We start from the raw sequence: 22,370 nt of genomic DNA on the forward strand, positions 1-22,370 counted from the left end.
CAGTACACCCCCCCCCCCCCCCTCCAAAGGTGCGGACTCCGACCGCTAAACCTGAAATAAAAAGGGCGGGTGTCTAGTGGCGGTGGCGGCTCTGGTGCTGGTCGAAGTACCCGCTCATCCGCCAGCATCGGGGGCGGCTCTGGTGCTGGTCGAAGTACCCGCTCATCCGCCAGCATCAGGGGTGGCTCTGGTGCTGGTCGAAGTACCCGCTCATCCGCCAGCATCGGGGGCGGCTCTGGTGCGGGACGAAGTACCTGCTCATCCTGCGGATCCAGCCATGGATCTTGAAGTTCTGGACCGTTCACCGTCGCAAGAGGTTCCGGACTATTGACCGTCTCAGGAGGTTCCGGACTGTGGACCGTCGTTGGAGGTTCCGGACTGTGGACCGTTGTTGGAGGTTCCGGACTGTGAAACGTCGCCGGAAGCTCTGGACTGGGAACTGTCGCCGGAAGCCTGATGAGTGGGGCCGGCAATGGTGGTACCGGGCTGGTGACACGCACCTCACAGCGAGCGAGAGGAGCAGGCACAGGACGTACTGGACTGGGGAGGCTTGACATCATGGGAAAATCAAAAGAAATCAGCCAAGACCTCAGAAAGAAAAATGTAGACCTCCACAAGTCTGGTTTATCCTTGGGAGCAATTTCAAAAGGCCCAAAGGTACTACGTTCATCTGTACAAACAATAGTACGAAAGTATAAACACCATGGGACAATACAGTCACACCGCTCAGGAAGTAGACGTGTTCTGTCTCCTAGAGATGAACGTACTTTGGTACGAAAAGTGCAAATCAATCCCAGAACAACAGCAAAGGACCTGGTGAAGATGCTGGAGGAACCAGGTACAAAAGTATCTATATCCACAGTAAAACGAGTCCTATATCGACATAACCTGAAAGGCCTCTGAGCAAGGAAGAAGCCACTGCTCCAAAACCGCCATAAAAAAGCCAGACTACGATTTGCAACTGCACATGGGGACAAAGATCGTACTTTTTGGAGAAATGTTTCCTGGTCTGATGAAACAAAAATAGAACTGTTTGGCCATAACCACCATCGTTATGTTTGAAGGAAAAAGGGGGATGCTTGCAAGCCGAAGAACACCATCCCAACCGTGAAGCACGAGGTGGCAGCATCATGTTGTGGGGGTGCTTTGCTGCAGGAGGGACTGGTGCACGTCACAAAATAGATGGCATCATGAGGAATTAACAATTATGTGGACATATTTAAGCAACATCTCAAGACATCAGTCAGAATGTTAAAGCTTGGTCGCAAATGGGTCTTCCAATTGGACAATGACCCCACGCATACTTCCAAAGTTGTGGCAAAATAGTTTAAGGACAACAAAGTCAAGGTATTGGAGTGGCCATCACAAAGCCCTGACCTCAATCCCATAGAAAATGTGTGGGCAGAACTGAAAAGGCGAGTGCGAGCAAGGAGGCCTACAAACCTGACTCAGTTACACCAGCTCTGTCAGGAGGAATGGGACAATATTCACTCAACTTATTGTGGGAAGCTTGTGGAAGGCTACCGAAACATTTGACCCAAGTTAAACAATTAAAAGGCAATGCTACCAAATACTAATTGAGTGTATGTAAACTTCTGACCCACTGGGAATGTGATGAAAGAAATGAAAGCTGAAATAAATCATTCTCTCTACTATTTCACATTCTTAAAATAACGTGGTGATCCTAACTGACCTAAGACAGGGAATTTTTACTAGGATTCAATGTCAGGAATTGTGAAAAACTGACTTAAAATGTATTTGGAAAAGGTGTATGTAAACGTCTGACTTCAACTTTATGTAAGTGTGTGATGCAGAGGACCAGGAGAGAGTGATATAATGTGCCCTTAGATGTGGACCAAAACAGGACAAGGACCAAAATACATGCAGGGGAAAAAACATTTTATTAATGACCCCAACGAGATTCTGCACACGTCATTTAAACGTAAATATTTTACATCATCCAAGGGTGTACATAGGCATGTGTGTGTTTTTGTGTGTGTGTGTGCACGCGCATGCTGGTGCGTGTGTGTGCTTGTCTGCATATGTGTGTGTGTGTGTGTGTGTGTGTGTGTGCGCGGTGTGTGTGTACGGTGTGTGTGTACGGTGTGTGTGTGTGTGTGTACGGTGTCTGTGTACGGTGTAGCTACCTCTGTCTGCAGTATGGCAGCGCGCTGCTCCTTAGCAGTGAGGGACTCTTTGAGAACCTCTATATGCTGTTTGCAGTCTGAGTTCTGGTTGTTCAGGGTCTCCAGCTTGGTCTGCAGGGCCAGCAGCTCAGACTCCTTCTTGGACAGCTCCTGCTTCAGCTGGTCAATCTGTGGAGGAGAGACACACATACACACACAGAACAGGGAGTATCACAACTAGCTATTGTATGAAGTTGACAGCTAACTAGTATGATTATGGCAGGTGTGTGCCTGTATGTGTGTGTGTGTGTTTGTATTAGGTGTCTGTGTATGACTGTACTGAGTGTGTTTTGTGCAGTGGACATTGGACAGAACAGCCTCTCACAGAAATGGGCTGACAGTTTATCCACTGTGTTCCTTTCAGCCAGGATCTCCTCTCACTAAAGATGCATTTTGGATTGACTCTCCTGCATTATTCATGAGGTATACATCAGCCCTATCTATGATTGATGAATAATGGGTTAAAAAAACGCGACTGGGAGGTCTGTGGGACTCCTGTGGCGGGTCGGGCACAATGCACGCTAACCAGGTCGCTAACCAGGTCGCATCCAACCCGGAAGCCAGACGGAAGCCAGACACATTGGTGCGGCTGGCTTCCGGGTTGGATGCGCACTGTGTTAAGAAGCAGTGCGGCTTGGTTGGGCTGTGTTTCGGAGGACGCATGGCTTTCGACCTTCATCGCTACAACTCCGTAAGGGAGTCTTGTAGCGACAATTGGATACCACGAAATTGGGGAGAAAAGGGGGTAAAATTGAAATAAATAAAAATACAACAACAAACCCCCCCGCTGGATTCAGCCACAAATGGATAATATGCATGTGGAGTTGGATGTAAACACACGGACACAATTCTATAGATAGGCTAGAGGCTAGATGACATGCCACAGATAGAGGGCTCGAAAGACAAACACGTCTGTTTGACAGGCAGACAATGGACGGACAGACAGACAATGTGACAGACATACAGACAGGGAGGCTTAGAAAGAGGCTGGGAACTTAACCTGACTGTGAGACAACTGACGACAGACTGTATAATACGACTGAGCAAATCAAAGCTGGACCAACTGAATAAGAAGTGATAAGATAAGGGTTAATGAGAAAATTAAACGTAAGCAGTTTGGTGCAGTTGGTTCCAATGGTAATACTCTACTATCAGTCATATTCTACTATCAGTCATATTCTACTATCAGTCATATTGACAAGGCTTCAGATGTGATCAGAAAATATAGATTTTAATAACAAAATAATGATGTTCTTTATTGTCTTCCTCTGCTCTCTCTGCTGTCTCTCTGCTAAATGTACAGTCAGTAACAAATCAACAAGTAAGCATCTCCCAGTCAGATAGCTGCCAGCGAAGCACTTCCCTGATGAAATCAGTTAATTTAATACTAAAGCTAGTTTATTTACAGTCAGCTCTGTTCTGTTCACTTTGAACCTGCACAGCAAAACCAAGATTGTGAGTGATTGTGTTTGGCACATCATTCACACAGTAAATGTGTGTGTGTGTTTGTGTGTGTGTGTGTGTGCGTGTGCGTGTTTTTTCCTCTATATGTGTGTGTACCTTGGTCTTCATAAACTTGGAGTGGTTCTTGTAGACCTCCATCTGTTTGATCTCCTCCTCTCTGTCCTCGGTATTCAGCAAGCCGTTAGCCTTCAGTATCTGGATCTCATCCTCCAGGTCCCTGATGTTGCGCTCCAGAGACGCTATCTTGGTATCCTGGTCAACACACACACACCAGCTGTAAGACTCTATCTTGGTGTCTTGGATAACATACATACACACACACATGCACACACACGCACTAGTTGTACACTACATCCACACTTAAAATCCAGTGGTAGAACATTTCTAAAGGTTGACCAGTATACAAAACACAAAACACTTGAAAGAGAGGGAGAGAGAGAGAGGGGGAGAGAGAGAGAGAGAGAGAGAGGAGAGAGAGAGAGAGAGAGAGAGAGAGAGAGAGAGAGAGAGAGAGAGAGAGAGAGAAGAGGGCAACGAGACAGAGAGAGAGACAGTCAGAGAGAGTCGGAGTCAGAGAGTCAGCGAGGAAGAGAGAGAGAGACAGTCAGAGAGAGTCAGAGATTAAGAGATAAAGAGAGAAAGAGCTCTATGAAGTAATAAGGAGAGCCGCTGCAGTATCTGGAGAAAAATCAAAAGCTTCCTCCTCCTTCTCTGCCTGCTGCAGATCCAGCTTGAGCTCCCTCACAGCCTCTCAGTGGATTAATCACCATTTGGAAATACTGAGCAGCACACATCACATCCAGCCCGGGACAATGTCAAACCCAGAAAGAAACGCCTGGAGAAGAAGCAGGAAGAAGGTCCGTACTGCTCTGTAGTCGCTCGCACATCAATGCAGGAGCCAGTCTCTGGACTGCGACTGCGACTCCGAGTGTAGCTTTGACTTCGCAGGGTTTTCAAATAAATAATACAGATTAGCCGTGGTCCGTCTCCCATGTACTCCTCCTGCAGAGCACTGAGAAATAACTCCTTTTCTTCTCCCTCTCTCCCGACCTGTCCTTCCCTCGACAGGTTCTGAACTTGTGAAATTGAACTAGAACTTTAGCAGGGGTCATCCAGAACTCAGAACTAGGAACACCGGCTGCATGAGATGCTCTCGCTATAGGATGACGGAAAAAACAACAGACGGTCCTGATCTAAGGGGTTAATGTGAAAGTGTGAAAGTTGTTATCATGGCCATATGCCTCGTCAATGCATCACTATCCTACAATTGCAGCCAGATGCAAGCTACCATAGAGAGAACATAGTAGATTAGTACATTAGAACATAGTATAGACAACAACATACCGTAGCTCAATGGGTCAGAGAAGCTATGTCATCCAATTGACTTCACTGCTACAGTAGATCATGCTGATCAAGCTGAGGATGTAATTCTCTCTCTCTCTCCCTCCTTCCCTTCCACCCTCCCTCCCTCTCTCTCTCTCTCAATTCAATTCAATTCAAGGGCTTTATTGGCATGGGAAACATGTGTTAACATTGCCAAAGCAAGTGAGGTAGACAACATACAAAGTGAATACATAAAGTGAAAAACAACAAAAATTAACAGTAAACATTACACATACAGAGGTTTCAAAACAGTAAAGACATTACAAATGTCATATTATATATATATACAGTGTTTTAACAATGTACAAATGGTTAAAGGACACAAGATAAAATAAATAAGCATAAATATGAGTTGTATTTACAATGGTGTTTGTTTTTCACTGGTTGCCCTTTTCTCTCTCTCCCTCCCTCCCTCCCCTGTGTTCTGGCCTCAGTGTCATAAACAACCACACCTGTTTCCATGGTACCAGCAAGCTGGCTACGTGCTCTCCTTGGTGTTTGAGGAGTAATGTAGAGAGCGAGAGAGAGAGAGAAGAGAGAGAGAGAGTCAGAGAGAGTCGGAGTCAGAGAGAGAGAGAGAGAAAGCATTACTCATGCTAACATCAGCATCAACATGGCTGTGAAGAGAGTGGAGAGGAGCGGGGAGTTCCTCTACCGAGAATGGAAGGGGCGGGGCTTGGCTCTGTATGCAAATCCAGAGCCTCCAGGAGCCAGCATGTCATGTGACCATGCAATTGGAGAGTCACATGACAGTGGTAGGAGATGTTGGGGTTTTGCTCAGCCCCAATCCATCTCCATCTGATGTGGTGTGTGAGAGAGTGGCGTGCTGGAGGGCTGTGAGCTCATGCTTTATATTTAGGAGGCGATATCACAGCTCTGCAGCTACAGTAGACTGATGGGCTCTATAGTGGTTCAGTTACTGCTTTGAATATATTTTTCATAGCTTTTTACATGTTAAGTACCTTTGTAACATCATCCACACAGACTAGTCTCACAAGGCCATACTTCCAAATATCGTCTTGTTGAACAAAGCCTTGGCTTTCGAGGCTATCCACAGACTAGAATCAAAGTGCAATCAAACTAAGAAAAGCCGTTCTTCTTAGAACTAATGTTTGCGTACTTCATCTGACCACATGGTTGGTCTCAGTGATGGTGCTAGTCAGGTGTAGCATGATGTACAACAGTACCCATAATGCCCCATGGTTCTTACCTTCATCTCTATGATGGTCTGGAGGGCTTTGGTTTTGCCAGGGTCCTGGTGCATCTGGTTTCTCCTGTGCAGTTCCTGGGAGAACACCAGTTGATATGAAATGGACAAGACAAGCATCAAATGTCGCCTCTCTTAAGACATAGTGCAATTGGCCCATATTTATGAAGCATCTCAGAATAGGAGTGCTGATCTAGATTCAGTTGAACCTTTTAGATCATCATGAATAAGATTTAATGGATAAGGGGGACCTGATCCCAGATCAGCACACCTACTCTAAGACTCTTTATAAATGTGGGCTCTGAATCTCTCCAAAAGCATCTTAGCAAATACCACAACACAACTTTTCAGTGTTTTCAATGGGTAATGACTTAGCTCAACACTCTAGAGACAGCATTGAAATAAGTTACGTTTATTTGCACGACCATTTACATCAGTCCTATACTGGCCCTGCTGGCAATAATACTGTACACAATTCAGAGGAGGCTGATGGGAGGAGCTATAGGATGATGGAATGTTATCAAGCACATCCAACATATGGAAAGCACATGTTTGACTCCTTTCCATTTATTTCATTCCAGCCATCCTCCTAAAGCTCCTCCCACCAGCCTCCTCTGACACAGATTGAACACTGTTCCTATCACTTCAGCCAGAGCACAGTAAACAGACAGAAAGACATACAGTATTGCCCTCTAGTGTTGATACGTATACACTTTACCTTAGAAGAAAAGTTTGGAAATTGGCAAATAATGTCTGCTTTAAAACCAGCACCGAACAAATAATATGACTCGGGCACAATCAGTAACACCTCAAACACAAGTGAGACCAGTGCCTACAGAGGCTACCCTAACCAGGTGGAATCTAGGGTCTACTGGGTCTACTGTAGGCAGATAGTAGGGTGGTTCAACCAATTAGATACTTTTTGAGTAATGTAACTTAATGGAAAATGTTTTTGGATTTCACCAAATTTTTACATTCTGTAATAAAGAGCACGTGTTCAACTTCCTAAAAAACATGTTTTGCCATTTCAAAAGGTTAAATAAATAGATTACTATAGTAAGTGCCTATTAAGTGCCAAGCAAAGCAACAAGGTTGACCATAACAGAGTTGACGACTTCATCTTAAATCATCAATAATGAATGTTGTGTGCTACAGGGAGGGGCAATTGAATGCAAGCTTCACGAAATATTTGAAATTGTTAAACCATTTCTAGCCTGTCTATCTATGGGTAAAAGGATTGATGTGTTATTCTAGCCTGTCTATCTATGGGTAAAAGGATTGATGTGTTATTCTAGCCTGTCTATCTATGGGTAAAAGGATTGATGTGTTATTCTAGCCTGTCTATCTATGGGTAAAAGGATTGATGTGTTATTCTAGCCTGTCTATCTATGGGTAAAAGGATTGATGTGTTATTCTAGCCTGTCTATCTATGGGTAAAAGGATTGATGTGTTATTCTAGCCTGTCTATCTATGGGTAAAAGGATTGATGTGTTATTCTAGCCTGTCTATCTATGGGTAAAAGGATTGATGTGTTATTGTAGCCTGTCTATCTATGGGTAAAAGGATTGATGTGTTATTGTAGCCTGTCTATCTATGGGTAAAAGGATTGATGTGTTATTCTAGCCTGTCTATCTATGGGCAAAAGGATTGATGTGTTATTCTAGCCTGTCTATCTATGGGTAAAAGGATTGACGTGCTCTGCTCAACCGGCTCAGATTTCACTTCAAAACACCAGAAAATGTCAAAAAGAGTAGAACCAGCTCACTTGCTTTTACACTATGATTTGATGTTCAATGTTTCTTTTGAAAACATTTTTTTTAGAATAAATAGTTTTTTCATGTTAAAACGAGAGTTCAGTTCACATGTTTCTTCAAATGAATCACTAATCACATGAAATAAATAACAATCTTCAGAAATGTAATGTAATTCGTCCTACTCTGTCGAGGAGTAGTCAAGATGTGACCAATGCTCAGCGAGGTATGTGTCCATGTTAATATTTAATAAATCAACTGAACACTGAATAACAAAACAACAAAGTGAAAGAACAAAACGACAACGAAACAGTCCTGTCTGGTGAAGACACAAAACAGAAAACAATCACCCACAAAACACAGGTGGGAAAAGGCTACCTACAGTGGGGCAAAAAAGTATTTAGTCAGCCACCAATTGTGCAAGAGGAGCCTCATAAAGAAGAAGTTGCAGGTTTGTGAGAGCCAGAAAGCTTGCTTGTTTGTAGGTGACCAAATACTTATTTTCCACCATAATTTGCAAATAAATTCATTAAAATTCCTCCAATGTGATTTTCTGGATTATTTTTCTCATTTTGTCTGTCATAGTTGAAGTGTACCTATGATGAAAATTACAGTCCTCTCTCATCTTTTTAAGTGGAAGAACTTGCACAATTGGTGGCTGACTAAATACTTTTTTGCCCCACTGTAAGTATGATTCTCAATCAGAGACAACGAACGACACCTGCCTCTGCCTCTAACTACGACCCAGTAGTTATATAGTTATGTACATTTAGTGGTTGAATAATACCACTCCATTTACTCCGAGTCTACTGTGGCCCTACAGTAGGTACAGTATATAGTACTATATGGCCATATGCTAACCATAGGCACTACATAAGTCACATCACCAATGGCACCCTATTCCCTACATAGTGCGCTACTTTTTGACCAGGCTCTGTTCAAAAGTTGTGCACTACATAGAGAATAGGGTGCTATTTGGGACGCAAGCCATATACTCTTGTACCTCTCGGAGGTGGATGTTCTCCTTCTCCTTCTGATCCAAGATGACCTCCAGGTGTCCCAGTTGTGCCTCGGCCTCAGCGATGCGCCTGGCCCTCTCCTGCTCCTCCTCCTCATTGACTCTGCCTGGCCCCCCAGGCAGACCCTTACTCTGGAGCATTTCCAGCAGCTTCTTGATAGACTCGTCCCTGGCCCCCAGCGTCTGCTTCTGCGTCTCCATCCGCAGCTCCATCTCCTCCAAGGTCTTTCTCAGGAGGAAGAGCTCTTTGGCCTGCAAGGAAGTATAAATTATGTCATCATTAGGGCAGCGCAATTCTGGGAACTTTCCCAAAATGTCCAAGTTGGAAGAAAATCCAGAAACCTCCGGTTGGAAGATTCACGGAATTCCTCCAGGTAATAAGAAGTAAATGGAAATTTGGAAATGTTGTTACCATAATGTTCAACCCTGGTCATAATAACTCGGAACTAATAACTAACTCATTTATTTAATCAGTCATTTATTGTTAATTATTAACTATTAAGATTCCTTGCCTGGCGGTCGTGCTCGGCCTGCAGTCGTCTAAAGTTCTCCTCGGTTAGCTCGATGTTGGTGTAGTGTTCCCCAGAGCGGCCGCCACTCTCCTGCAGCAGGTGGTTCAGATCCCTCTGGGTCCTCAGCTCATCCTGCAGGGCCTGGATGGTCAGCTGCAGGTGCTGTGGGGGTCACGCACACACACACACACACACACACACACATCAAGGAGTCTCAATCTGGTAGGATCACAGCACTTAGCCTAAGATGGATTCAAATAAACTACAGATCAGACAATGATGGGTCACTGAATACGTACTCATCTAAGGACATATTCAGGCACACATGCAAACTCACACACAAAAAAACATGTTATAGAGAGGGGGGACAAGGAACATTTTGATGGCCCTGTGGAAAGCAGATGTGCATTAGGAAGAACACACACAAAGAAACTCACAAACACACATTGTAATCTATTCACCCTCTGGAGAAGTTACAGCTGAAAAAACGGAGGCCTTACCTGGCTATGGCATGAAAGACACATAGAAAACACACGCACACACACAAAGTATGACAACACGAGAAAGTATGGGTTGAAGAGGTAAGAGAAAATACAACTGTTTTATATACTGTTCATAATCAACTATACGGCTTGTTGCTTTCTATCTTCTGTTACCATTTTTAGGGTGAGTAGTGAGTACTGTAAATTGCTATCTATTTACAGGACTGTATATCAGTCATCTAATCTTTAGGAATGTCTCTCAAGGTTTTGACAGCAGGAATACTAAAAGAGACATTTAAACAAAGCCATCCAGTGAATGACTGAATCTGTGTGTTGCTGGGAGAAGCCGATTGTGCAACCGAAATTGCAGGAAAGCGAAGAACTTGTAGGACCAAGATCCTTCGATAATAGTTTGACGATCATGTCAAGTGTTCATTGTTTAACCGTTGCGTTCAACAGCTTGCACTTTCAAAGGAGTTTTGTGCTGTGCTGCTATCATGTATGATTGTTGCAGCATTATTGATAATTATCTATCATTATTGTAGGGCGGGTGCTGTCCATACGGCCTGAGTCGAGAGCAGCAGAGATCCATGTAGAGCACAGTAAACAATGTTCCCACTGAGAGCTGGAGACTAACCGACAGCAGTAGACTCAGCGGACTTCTGGGTTCATGCCCATCCATATGCTGTGTGTTAGGGTGGTGTGTGTATGTGTGTATGTGTGTATGCGTGCGTGCGTGTATGCGTGCGTGCGTGCGCGTGTGTATGTGTGTGTGTATGCGTGCGTGCGTGCGTGCGTGTGCATGCATGCATGTGTGTGTGTTAGGGAAAAGCAATGCTCCTCCATTAGACTGCACACACTGCTTCAGGAAGCACATGGGAAAAGTAAAGGGGTACAGTACCTAATAACTAAATGAGTCACACATCGATTGTAGTGTGTGTAGTGTGTTTAGGACAAGGGAAAAGGAGGCTGAGGCTCTGTGACTCTCCCAATGTACACACTAGCATACCACTGTGCACTGATTGGGCCATGCATTCTCAGTGGTATCTAGTATGGACATTGGAACCTAGCCTGGGTGTTGGAGTTTAGGGGGCAGATAAATACAGAACAAAACACTATATACTATAGCATCACAAGGGATGCACACACAGTGCAGAGGAGCAGCCACACCCCTATATGAGAACCACACTCACAGTATGTTGGTCTGTATAGGGGGAACATACGAGGAGGACCAGGTGTGCTTGGAGTAAATAAGGAATAGCTGAACAAACAACACTCTATTAAACAGAGCGTGTAGGGGAAGGGAGAGGGTCAGAGGGTAGGGTGTAGGGAACAAAACAGGCTAAACCCATCACACTCCTTTTGGGTGTGTATAAAAGTCAAATTAGGAGTATGTCCAAAATGGCGCTCTGTTCACAATATAGGCCTTAGTGGACTACTTTTGGCCAGATCTCACAAACTCTGGTCAAAAGTAGTGCACTATATAGGGAAGAGGGTGCCATTTCAGATATGACCTAGGGGTGTGGGGGTGTGTGTGGGGGGGGTCTCTGGTGGTCACTGAGGAGACACGACGACATCACACTGGTGGTGACTCTATGTTGTACACACACGGCAGCCAGGGCAGCGGTGGCAGACATAGGGACAAACCTTGGTCCTCCTGGCGTCCAGCAGCTGTAGTAGCACGGGCGGAACCAACAGAGAGAACACAGTGCACGGAGAACACAGCATCAGAACACTCGGTAGCATGAAGCGCATGTGGAGAACATATGAGCTACTGCAAAAGCTCCCATGAGACACGTGAGAACAATGTGTGAGGAACGTGAGAACAACGTTGTGAAGAACGTGAGAACAACGTTGTGAAGAACGTGAGAACGTGTGAAGAATGTGTGAGAAACGTTTCAGAATTTTAGCCATTTATTTATTCATCCATCCAGCCCTCAAATCATGTATCACTATCCATTCTGATGTAAATGATACAGTTAGAAACCTCACAAACTAACACAAACACATACTATAATCACTCTAAAACATAATGGAAACCTTAATGTAAAGAGTGAAATTGTGAGTTTATTTGATGGTGAATACATTTCGGCATTAAGTTTCACCATGATAATTGATACAAGGCAGAACAAATTCATACTAGTAATACACACTGGGTACATCTAATAGGTGTGGTATTGTGGGGACGGTTTCCCAGACAGAGATTAAGCCTCGTCCTGGATTAAAAAGGAAGATTAATTAATGTACTTTTAAGTCCAGAACTAGGTTTAATCTGGGTCCGGAAAACAGCCCATTATATCAGGGATAATCAACTAGATTCACCTGCGGGCCAATTTTTTCTTGAGTGGATGGTCAGGGGGCTGGAACATAATCGGGGCCTTTCTCCCCCGATTGCTCAGTTTGGCCAGGTGGCCAGCTTTTGTTGGTTTCAAACTTCTTCCAATTAAGAATGATGGAGGCCACTGTGTTCTTGGGGATCTTCAATGCTGCTGAAATGTTTTGGTACCTTTCCCCAGATCTGTGCCTCGAGACAATCAAGTTGTAGAAACATCTCAAGGATGATCAATGGAAACAGGATGCACCTGAGCTCAAGTTTGAGTCTCATAGCAAAGGGTCTGAATACTTATGTAAATAAGATATTTCTGTTTTTGTTTTTTTATAAATTTGCAAACATTTTTAAAAACCAGTTTTCACTTTGTCATTATGGGGTATTGTGTGTAGATTAATGGGAAAAACATGTAATCCATTTTAGAATAAGGCTGTAAAGTTACAAAATGTGGAAAAAGTCAAGGGTGCTGAATACTTTCCAAATGCACTGTACACGATTACATATATATCTCTACTCTATCTCATATATATCTCTACTCTATCTCATATATATCTCTACTCTATCTCATATATATCTCTACTCTATCTCATATATATCTCTACTCTATCTCATATATATCTCTACTCTATCTCATATATATCTCTACTTTATCTCATATATATCTCTACTCTATCTCATATATATCTCTACTCTATCTCATATATATCTCTACTTTGGAACCGGTTTCTTAAATTAAAATCACTTGGAGCTGATTTGCTAGTGTTTTTACAGTGTTTTATGTACAACAATTGAAGAAAATAAACATTGCTGTGTAAACTTGTTTGGAGAACCCTGCCCTATTTGTGTTAAGCCTGTGATGTGGTAGTATGTTCTTCCAACCAGCAGAGGGTAGTGGTCCCTTTAGCAGGGTGCAGTCTCTCAGGCTGTCTCTAATGGACTGCCAGTATCTCATATTTCCGCTGCGTTGGGCAACACTCCCTCATGTAAGCATCCCAGCCTTCTTGGGCCAATACACTGGCATACAAACCATTTAAAACCTGTCAAATCTTTAGTCATACTCACAAAACCACATTCACACATGCTCAACCAGTCTTCTGCAATCCGCTCTCTTCCTCACACTTAATCACTGTTGCCTCTATCTCCCTCTCTCACACTCACTCCACCTCTCTTGCCCTCTTTTCCTCTCTCTCTCTCTCTCTCTTATTTTTCTCTCTTTCAAATATAGAGGGACATACACACACAGCAGACACACCATAAAATAGACAAAATATGAATTCCATATTGTCGATAAAACGCCATAAATACTGTGAGACTAAATAAGGAGACATTAAAAGTAAATATGTAGAGGGAGCGATAAATAAGATGTATGTTTACACATAAGTCATATGCTGAATAATCATAATTTATTCATCAAAATGCTGTATGTAAACTAAGTAACACTAAATGAGGGGAAATTCATTTATCCTGACATTAGTTGTAAACATGTTTATTCAGAATATTATTCCCAGCTAGTCAGTAACATTATGTATGAATGTATTAGTGTAGTCAGTAACATTATGTACAGTATGTATGTATTAGTTTATTCAGTAACATTATGTATGAATGTATAAGTGTAATCAGTAACAGTATGTATGTATAAGTGTAGTCAGTAACAGTATGTACAGTATGACTGTATTTGTGTAGTCAGTAACAGTATGTACAGTATGAATGTATTAGTGTAGTCAGTAACGGTATGTACAGTATGCATGTATTAGTGTAGTCAGTAACATTATGTACAGTATGCATGTATTAGTGTAGTCAGTAACATTATGTACAGTATGCATGTATTAGTGTAGTCAGTAACATTATGTACAGTATGAATGGATAAGTGTAGTCAGTAACATTATGTACAGTATGAATGTATTAGTGTGGTCAGTAGCACTATGTATGAATGTATTAGTGTAGTCAGTAACAGTATGTACAGTATGAATGTATTAGTGTAGTCAGTAGCATTGTGTACATTATGAATGTATTAGTGTGGTCCGTAACATTATGTACAGTATGAATGTATTAGTGTAGTCAGTAGCATTGTGTACATTATGAATGTATTAGTGTGGTCCGTAACATTATGTACAGTGTGAATGTATTAGTGTAGTCAGTAACATTATGTACAGTATGAATGCATTAGTGTGGTCAGTAACATTATGTATGAATGTATTAGTGAGATCTGACCTGCCCCTGAGCCCACTCAGACACTCTTGACTCCCATTCCAAATGGGCACTACAAATGTGGCTCATGCTCACAGTGCAATAGCACTTCAAAAATATCCCTCTTCAGACACCCACACACAGGTTGACAAATTCATGTTAGAGGTATCATCTAATGCAAGACAAAGGGAGTAATCTATCTCATCACCTGTATATGTGTGAATGCCTAAGTAGGACAAACGAAAAGACAATTAAAACAACGCATCCCTGAACACCTCAGCTCAATCAGGTGTAAGAACATTGACTATCCAGTAGCAGCTCACTTTGATAAAGTTAACCATCCCATCTCCTCCCTCAAATACACAGGCATTGAGCATGTTGTTCTACCAAGGAGAGGAGGTAACATTGACATCTTACTACTACAGAGGGAGGCTTACTGGATATCATATTTAAAAACATTGAGCCCTAGGGGTCTGAATATTGACTTTGATATCAGGCCCTTCTTAGGAACAATTCTAAACTCAGCAAAAAAAGAAACTTCCTCTCACTGTAAACTGCGTATATTTTCAGCAAACTTAACATGTGTAAATATTTGTATGAACATAAGAACATTCAACAACTGAGACATAAACTGAACAAGTTCCACAGACATATGACTAACAGAACTGGAATAATGTGTCCCTGAACAAAAGGGGGGGTCACAATCAAAAGTTTCAGTCAGTATCTGGTGTGGCCACCAGCTGCATTAAGTACTGCAGTTCATCTCCTCCTCATGGACTGCACTAGATTTTCCAGTTCTTGCTGTGAGATGTTAACCCACTCTTCCACCAAGAAACCTGCAAGTTCTCTTACATTTCTGGGGGGGGGGGGGTGGCCCTAGCCCTCACCCTCCGATCCAAGAGGTCCCAGACATGCTCAATGGGATTGAGATCCGTGCTCTTCGCTGGCCATGGCAGAACACTGACATTCCTGTCTTGCAGGAAATCAAGCACAGAATGAGCAGTATGGCTGGTGGCATTGTCATGCTGGAGGGTCATGTCAGGATGAGCCTGCAGGAAGGGTACCACATGAGGGAGGAGGATGTCTTCCCTGTAACGCACAGCATTGAGATTGCCTGCAATGACAACAAGCTCAGTCTGATTATGCTGTGACACACCGCCCCAGACCATGACGGACCCTCCACCTCCAAATCGATCCCGCTCCAGAGTACAGGCCTCGGTGTAACGCTCATTCCTTCAACGATAAATGCGAATCTGACCATTACCCCTGGTGAGACAAAACCGTGACTCATCAGAGAAGAGCACTTTTTGCCAGTCCTGTCTGGTCCAGTGATGGTGGGTTTGTGCCCTTAGGCGACGTTGTTGTCGGTGATGTCTGGTGAGGACCTGCCTTACAACAAGCCTACAAGCCCTCAGTCCAGCCTCTCTCCGCCTTTTGCGGACAGGACACTGATGGAGGGATTATGCATTCCTGGTGTAACTCGGGCAGTTGTTGTTGCCATCCTGTACCTGTCCCGCAGGTGTGATGTTCGAATGTATCGATCCTGTGCAGGTTTTGTTACACGTGGTCTGCCATTGCGAGGACTATCAGCTGTCCGTCCTGTCTCCATGTACCGCTGTCTTAGGCATCTCACAGTATGGACACATCTGCAGTCCTCATGCCTCCTTGCAGCATGCCTAAGGCACGTTCATGAATGTATAAGGGACCCTGGGCATCTTTCTTTTGGTGTTTTTCAGAGTCAGTAGAAAGGCCTCTTTAGTGTCCTAAGTTTTCATAAATGTGACCTTAATTGCCTACCGTCTGTAAACTGTTAGTGTCTTAAAGACCGTTCCACAGGTGTATGTTCATTAATTGTTTATGGTTCACTAAACAAGCATGGGAAACAGTGTTTAAACCCTTTACAATGAAGATATGTGAAGTTATTTGGATTTTTACAAATTATCTTTGTGACACCGAAACTTTTGTGGTTTACCCAATAAATTGCTGGCCGTTTATACATAGACTGTGCAACTCTGTTTTTCAAGCTTCCAGTTTATTCCCCCGTTAGTCAGCACCTCAACACTAAATAATGTTCTCCAGTTTTTTATTATCTTTCTTTCCCAAAACTATTCAACACAATCACAATAGCTTTTTTGTCTTTTAATCATGTTCAGCATCTTTTAACATAATGTAGGCCAGGTCCTGTTGTTACCTCATATCCCAGCGATATGTTATCGTATAATCATAGAGCTACATACTGCATTGGATGAACACTCACATGCAAATCAATCATCCACCTTGATAATCAAAGACCTCTACCACAGTCATTCTCCTACCACACCCCCACACGCAGTCACTGGCAAATGAATAGACACACACACCTACACAGAAGCCATAAGAGGTTGTATTTTATATACAACCTCTTATATATATATATATATATATATATATATATATATATATATATATATATATATATATATATATATATATATATATATATATATATATCTGTCTGTCTCTCTCTCTCTCTCTCTATCGCTCTCTCCCGCTCTCTCTCGCTCTCTCCCTCCTTCCCTTCCTTCCTGATCAATATTCAGTCATGTTGGAACTGAATTGGAGGAAGCGGTCCAATAATACCAATTCCCCTCTCCTCCTCCCCCATCCTCCTCCCCCATCCTCCCCTCTCCCCATCCTCTCCCCATCCTCCTCTCCTCCCCATCCTCCTCTCCTCCCCCATCCTCCTCTCCTCTTCCCATCCTCCTCTCCTCTCCTCTCATCCCCCATCCTCCCCTCCTGTCCTCTCCCCATCCTCTCCCCCTCCCCTCCCATCCTCCCCTCCTCTCCCCATCCTCCCCTCTCCTCTCCCCATCCTCCCCTCCTCTCCTCTCCTCGCCCATCTTCCCCTCCTATCCTCTCCCCATCCTCAATGTCCTCCCCTCCTCTCCTCTACCAACCTCCCACTTCTCCTCCCATCCTCCCCTCCTCTCCTCCCCTGTCCTCTCCCCATCCTCCCCTCCTCTCCTCTCCTCGCCCATCTTCCCCTCCTATCCTCTCCCCATCCTCAACGACCTCCCCTCCTCTCCTCTCCCCATCCTCCCACCTCTCCTCCCCATCCTCCCCCCTCTCCTCCCCATCCTCTCCTCTCCTCTCCCCACCCCCTCCTCTCCTCCCTCCCCCTCCCCATTCTCCCCTCCACATCCTCCCCTCCTCTCCTCCCCATCCTTTCCTCCTCCCCCTCACCTCCCCCATCCTCCCCTCCTCTCCTCTCCCCAACCTCCCCTCCTCTCCCCATCCCCCTTCCTCTCCTCTCCCCATCTTCCCCTCCTCTCCTCTCCTCTCCTTCCCATCCTCCCCTCATATCCTCTCCTCTCCCCTCCTCCCCTATCCTCCCCTCATCTCCTCTCCCCATCCAGCCCTCCTCTCTTCCCCATCCTCCCCTCCTCTTCCATCCTCCCCTCCCCCTCCTCTCCTCTCCTCTCCTCATCACCCCCTCCTCTCTTCCCCATCCTCTCCTCATCCTCCTCTCCTCTCCCCATCCTCCCCTCCTCTCCTACCCCATCATCCTCCCCCTATCTCTGCCCCCATCCTCCCCTCTCCAGAGACAGCCTTAGACTGGGCCCACAGGGGCCGTGGCCTGTCAGTCGTGACAGATATTGCAGCAGATATTGGGCAAGGGGGGAGGTTGAGGTTGAGGCTGTCAGTCTCCAGAGTGGGCTTCTGTTTCACTGCAGATCCTATAAGTCTGTAAGCGAGCTTGTGAGGCCTGATGAAGACAACACACGGACTCCATCTCCTTGGTTCAAGGAGAGGTACAGGGTAATATTGGCTGTCCTCCCTTATACCTCCTAAAATATCCCAAGGAGCAAGGGACAGGGAGGAGACATGTCACTACTGTGACTCAGTTGGTAGAGCGTGGAGCTTGCAATGGCACAAACCCAGCGGGTTTGATTCCCGCTGGGGCCACCCATATGAAAATTGATAAACTTGCACATAATTGTCAGTGCAGTTTAAATGATTGGTTTGAGTGTACACACACACCAAAGGGGCAGATAAACACAAACACCCTGACATCTGTGTCCCAGGGAGCAGAGGTGGTAGCTGCTGCATCCCCTTGAGTGTGTGTGAGTGTGTTTTATCAACCCTGTGTGTGTGTGAGTGTGTGTTATCAATATGGTACATGTCCAAATATGGGCATCCGGCCAGGACATCCTGTTCCTGTTGTCACGTGTTAGAGGGTGTGTTATTTTATATCTATATTGCATCTATTCCTTTGAAGTTGTCATGCTGATTGATGTCAAGGGACCTGGTTGAACTGGGGGGTTCTGTGTTTTAACTTTTTGAAAGAGTATGGCACCACACACCTGTTTTATTGCCCTTAGGGTTGCTATCTATGAAGCAGGAATGTCTGGGGTATTAGCTGTGGCAGACGCATTATAAATAAAGTCCAGAACAAGGCATGCGACCCCAGAACAGTAAACAAGATTTTTTTAAATAAAGCCCAGAATATTAAACATAAAAATATGTCTCCTAGGCCAATTCTTGGGGTGCTATGCGGCTCATGTCATGAAGCCAATGACAAAAGCCTGGAGGATGTTTTGCGTGAGTCCCCAGAATGTTTTAAAGGAGTTTTGGGTACGAGTGAGGGACATATGTCTTACATATTCCAACCTGTGGAATCTACGGTTAAGATATTCACAGACAGCGGCCCCAAACCCCTTTATCGGGCAGAACCCGGGAGTTTTTCTCCAGCGCTAAGGATGAGAGAATGGCTTAAGATACAGTGCCTTGCGAAAGTATTCGGCCCCCTTGAACTTTGCGACCTTTTGCCACATTTCAGGCTTCAAACATAAAGATATAAAACTGTATTTTTTTGTGAAGAATCAACAACAAGTGGGACACAATCATGAAGTGGAACGACATTTATTGGATATTTCAAACTTTTTTAACAAATCAAAAACTGAAAAATTGGGCGTGCAAAATTATTCAGCCCCCTTAAGTTAATACTTTGTAGCGCCACCTTTTGCTGCGATTACAGCTGTAAGTCGCTTGGGGTATGTCTCTATCAGTTTTGCACATCGAGAGACTGACATTTTTTCCCATTCCTCCTTGCAAAACAGCTCGAGCTCAGTGAGGTTGGATGGAGAGCATTTGTGAACAGCAGTTTTCAGTTCTTTCCACAGATTCTCGATTGGATTCAGGTCTGGACTTTGACTTGGCCATTCTAACACCTGGATATGTTTATTTTTGAACCATTCCATTGTAGATTTTGCTTTATGTTTTGGATCATTGTCTTGTTGGAAGACAAATCTCCGTCCCAGTCTCAGGTCTTTTGCAGACTCCATCAGGTTTTCTTCCAGAATGGTCCTGTATTTGGCTCCATCCATCTTCCCATCAATTTTAACCATCTTCCCTGTCCCTGCTGAAGAAAAGCAGGCCCAAACCATGATGCTGCCACCACCATGTTTGACAGTGGGGATGGTGTGTTCAGGGTGATGAGCTGTTTTGCTTTTATGCCAAACATAACGTTTTGCATTGTTGCCAAAAAGTTCAATTTTGGTTTCATCTGACCAGATTACCTTCATCCACATGTTTGGTGTGTCTCCCAGGTGGCTTAAGTGGAACGACATTTATTGGATATTTCAAACTTTTTTAACAAATCAAAAACTGAAAAATTGGGCGTGCAAAATTATTCAGCCCCTTTACTTTCAGTGCAGCAAACTCTCTCCAGAAGTTCAGTGAGGATCTCTGAATGATCCAATGTTGACCTAAATGACTAATGATGATAAATACAATCCACCTGTGTGTAATCAAGTCTCTGTATAAATGCAACTGCACTGTGATAGTCTCAGAGGTCCGTTAAAAGCGCAGAGAGCATCATGAAGAACAAGGAACACACCAGGCAGGTCCGAGATACTGTTGTGAAGAAGTTTAAAGCCGGATTTGGATACAAAAAGATTTCCCAAGCTTTAAACATCCCAAGGAGCACCGTGCAAGCGATAATATTGAAATGGAAGGAGTATCAGACCACTGCAAATCTACCAAGACCTGGCCGTCCCTCTAAACTTTCAGCTCATACAAGGAGAAGACTGATCAGAGATGCAGCCAAGAGGCCCATGATCACTCTGGATGAACTGCAGAGATCTACAGCTGAGGTGGGAGACTCTGTCCATAGGACAACAATAAGTCGTATATTGCACAAATCTGGCCTTTATGGAAGAGTGGCAAGAAGAAAGCCATTTCTTAAAGATATCCATAAAAAGTGTCACAAGTTTGCCACAAGCCACCTGGGAGACACACCAAACATGTGGAAGAAGGTGCTCTGGTCAGATGAAACCAAAATTGAACTTTTTGGCAACAATGCAAAACGTTATGTTTGGCGTAAAAGCAACACAGCTGAACACACCATCCCCACTGTCAAACATGGTGGTGGCAGCATCATGGTTTGGGCCTGCTTTTCTTCAGCAGGGACAGGGAAGATGGTTAAAATTGATGGGAAGATGGATGGAGCCAAATACAGGACCATTCCTGATGGAGTCTGCAAAAGACCTGAGACTGGGACGGAGATTTGTCTTCCAACAAGACAATGATCCAAAACATAAAGCAAAATCTACAATGGAATGGTTCAAAAATAAACATATCCAGGTGTTAGAATGGCCAAGTCAAAGTCCAGACCTGAATCCAATCGAGAATCTGTGGAAAGAACTGAAAACTGCTGTTCACAAATGCTCTCCATCCAACCTCACTGAGCTCGAGCTGTTTTGCAAGGAGGAATGGGAAAAAATGTCAGTCTCTCGATGTGCAAAACTGATAGAGACATACCCCAAGCGACTTACAGCTGTAATCGCAGCAAAAGGTGGCGCTACAAAGTATTAACTTAAGGGGGCTGAATAATTTTGCACGCCCAATTTTTCAGTTTTTGATTTGTTAAAAAAGTTTGAAATATCCAATAAATGTCGTTCCACTTCATGATTGTGTCCCACTTGTTGTTGATTCTTCGCAAAAAAATACAGTTTTATATCTTTATGTTTGAAGCCTGAAATGTGGCAAAAGGTCGCAAAGTTCAAGGGGGCCGAATACTTTCGCAAGGCACTGTAACACGGATCATTACAGAAATACCCAAGAACGCACATCCTTAATTATCCAAATGGCAGAACCAAAGGAACAAGTTGAGACAGTTGAACGCCTCTTATCACAGATACCGCCAGAACTCCTAGAAATTATTACTCGTATGAACGAGGTGGGGGTAACAGACATAATACCGATAGATGAAAGCATATTATCACAGATTCCAGCCAAACTCCTAGAAATGATTAATCGTATGAACGAGTCAGGGACACCCGATGAAAACCTGTTATCACAGATTCCCGAAGCCCTCATAACCCTAATTAATCGGATGAACGAGAGCCTCCCACACCACCATCGACATCCCAACCGTTAACGCCCATGTCCGTAGAGTTTGAAACGCAACACGATGTTTTTGGGGAATTGGAAAATTGTCTAATAAATCAGATGAACGAGAGACAGACATCTTCGACATCCCAACCGTTAACGCCCATGTCCGTAGAGTCTGAAATGCAACACAATGTTTTTGGGGAATTGGAAAATTGTCTAATAAATCAGGAGGGAGATGGTATTGATAGAAGTGTCCGGGTTGTGTACCGAAATAAATTCAACAATACAGAGATTCGACAGTTTTTCAATTTCATATGGGTGAATCAGAATCTTGACTATGCTGTGTGTTACGTAATGATATTGGACACTCGATCTGTTAGACAGGGCAAGAGATTATGGCGAACCACGTGATGTCTTACAGTTGGAAATTTGTGGAGATAGCCTGCATAACACGGTATCTCTTATTTTACCCAATGG

At 43.9% G+C, this 22,370-nt stretch overlaps 1 protein-coding gene across 1 annotated transcript in view; it reads right to left on the minus strand.

Moving 5' to 3' along the window:
* LOC110528436 (ERC protein 2) overlaps positions 1 to 22,370 on the minus strand; it is a 103,785-nt gene that overhangs the window by 44,206 nt on the left and 37,209 nt on the right. Inside the window, exons 3-7 of the mRNA XM_090241801.1 lie at positions 9,522 to 9,683; positions 8,995 to 9,261; positions 6,244 to 6,318; positions 3,747 to 3,902; positions 2,148 to 2,315 (exon numbers count right to left, since the gene is read on the minus strand). Coding sequence (XP_090097927.1) covers positions 2,148 to 2,315; positions 3,747 to 3,902; positions 6,244 to 6,318; positions 8,995 to 9,261; positions 9,522 to 9,683 — 828 coding nt within the window. The remainder of the gene's footprint in view (positions 1 to 2,147; positions 2,316 to 3,746; positions 3,903 to 6,243; positions 6,319 to 8,994; positions 9,262 to 9,521; positions 9,684 to 22,370) is intronic.

This window comes from Oncorhynchus mykiss, chromosome 7 (assembly GCF_057628025.1).
Source record: "Oncorhynchus mykiss isolate SJ-2025 chromosome 7, ASM5762802v1, whole genome shotgun sequence".
NCBI classification, from domain to species: domain Eukaryota; kingdom Metazoa; phylum Chordata; class Actinopteri; order Salmoniformes; family Salmonidae; genus Oncorhynchus; species Oncorhynchus mykiss.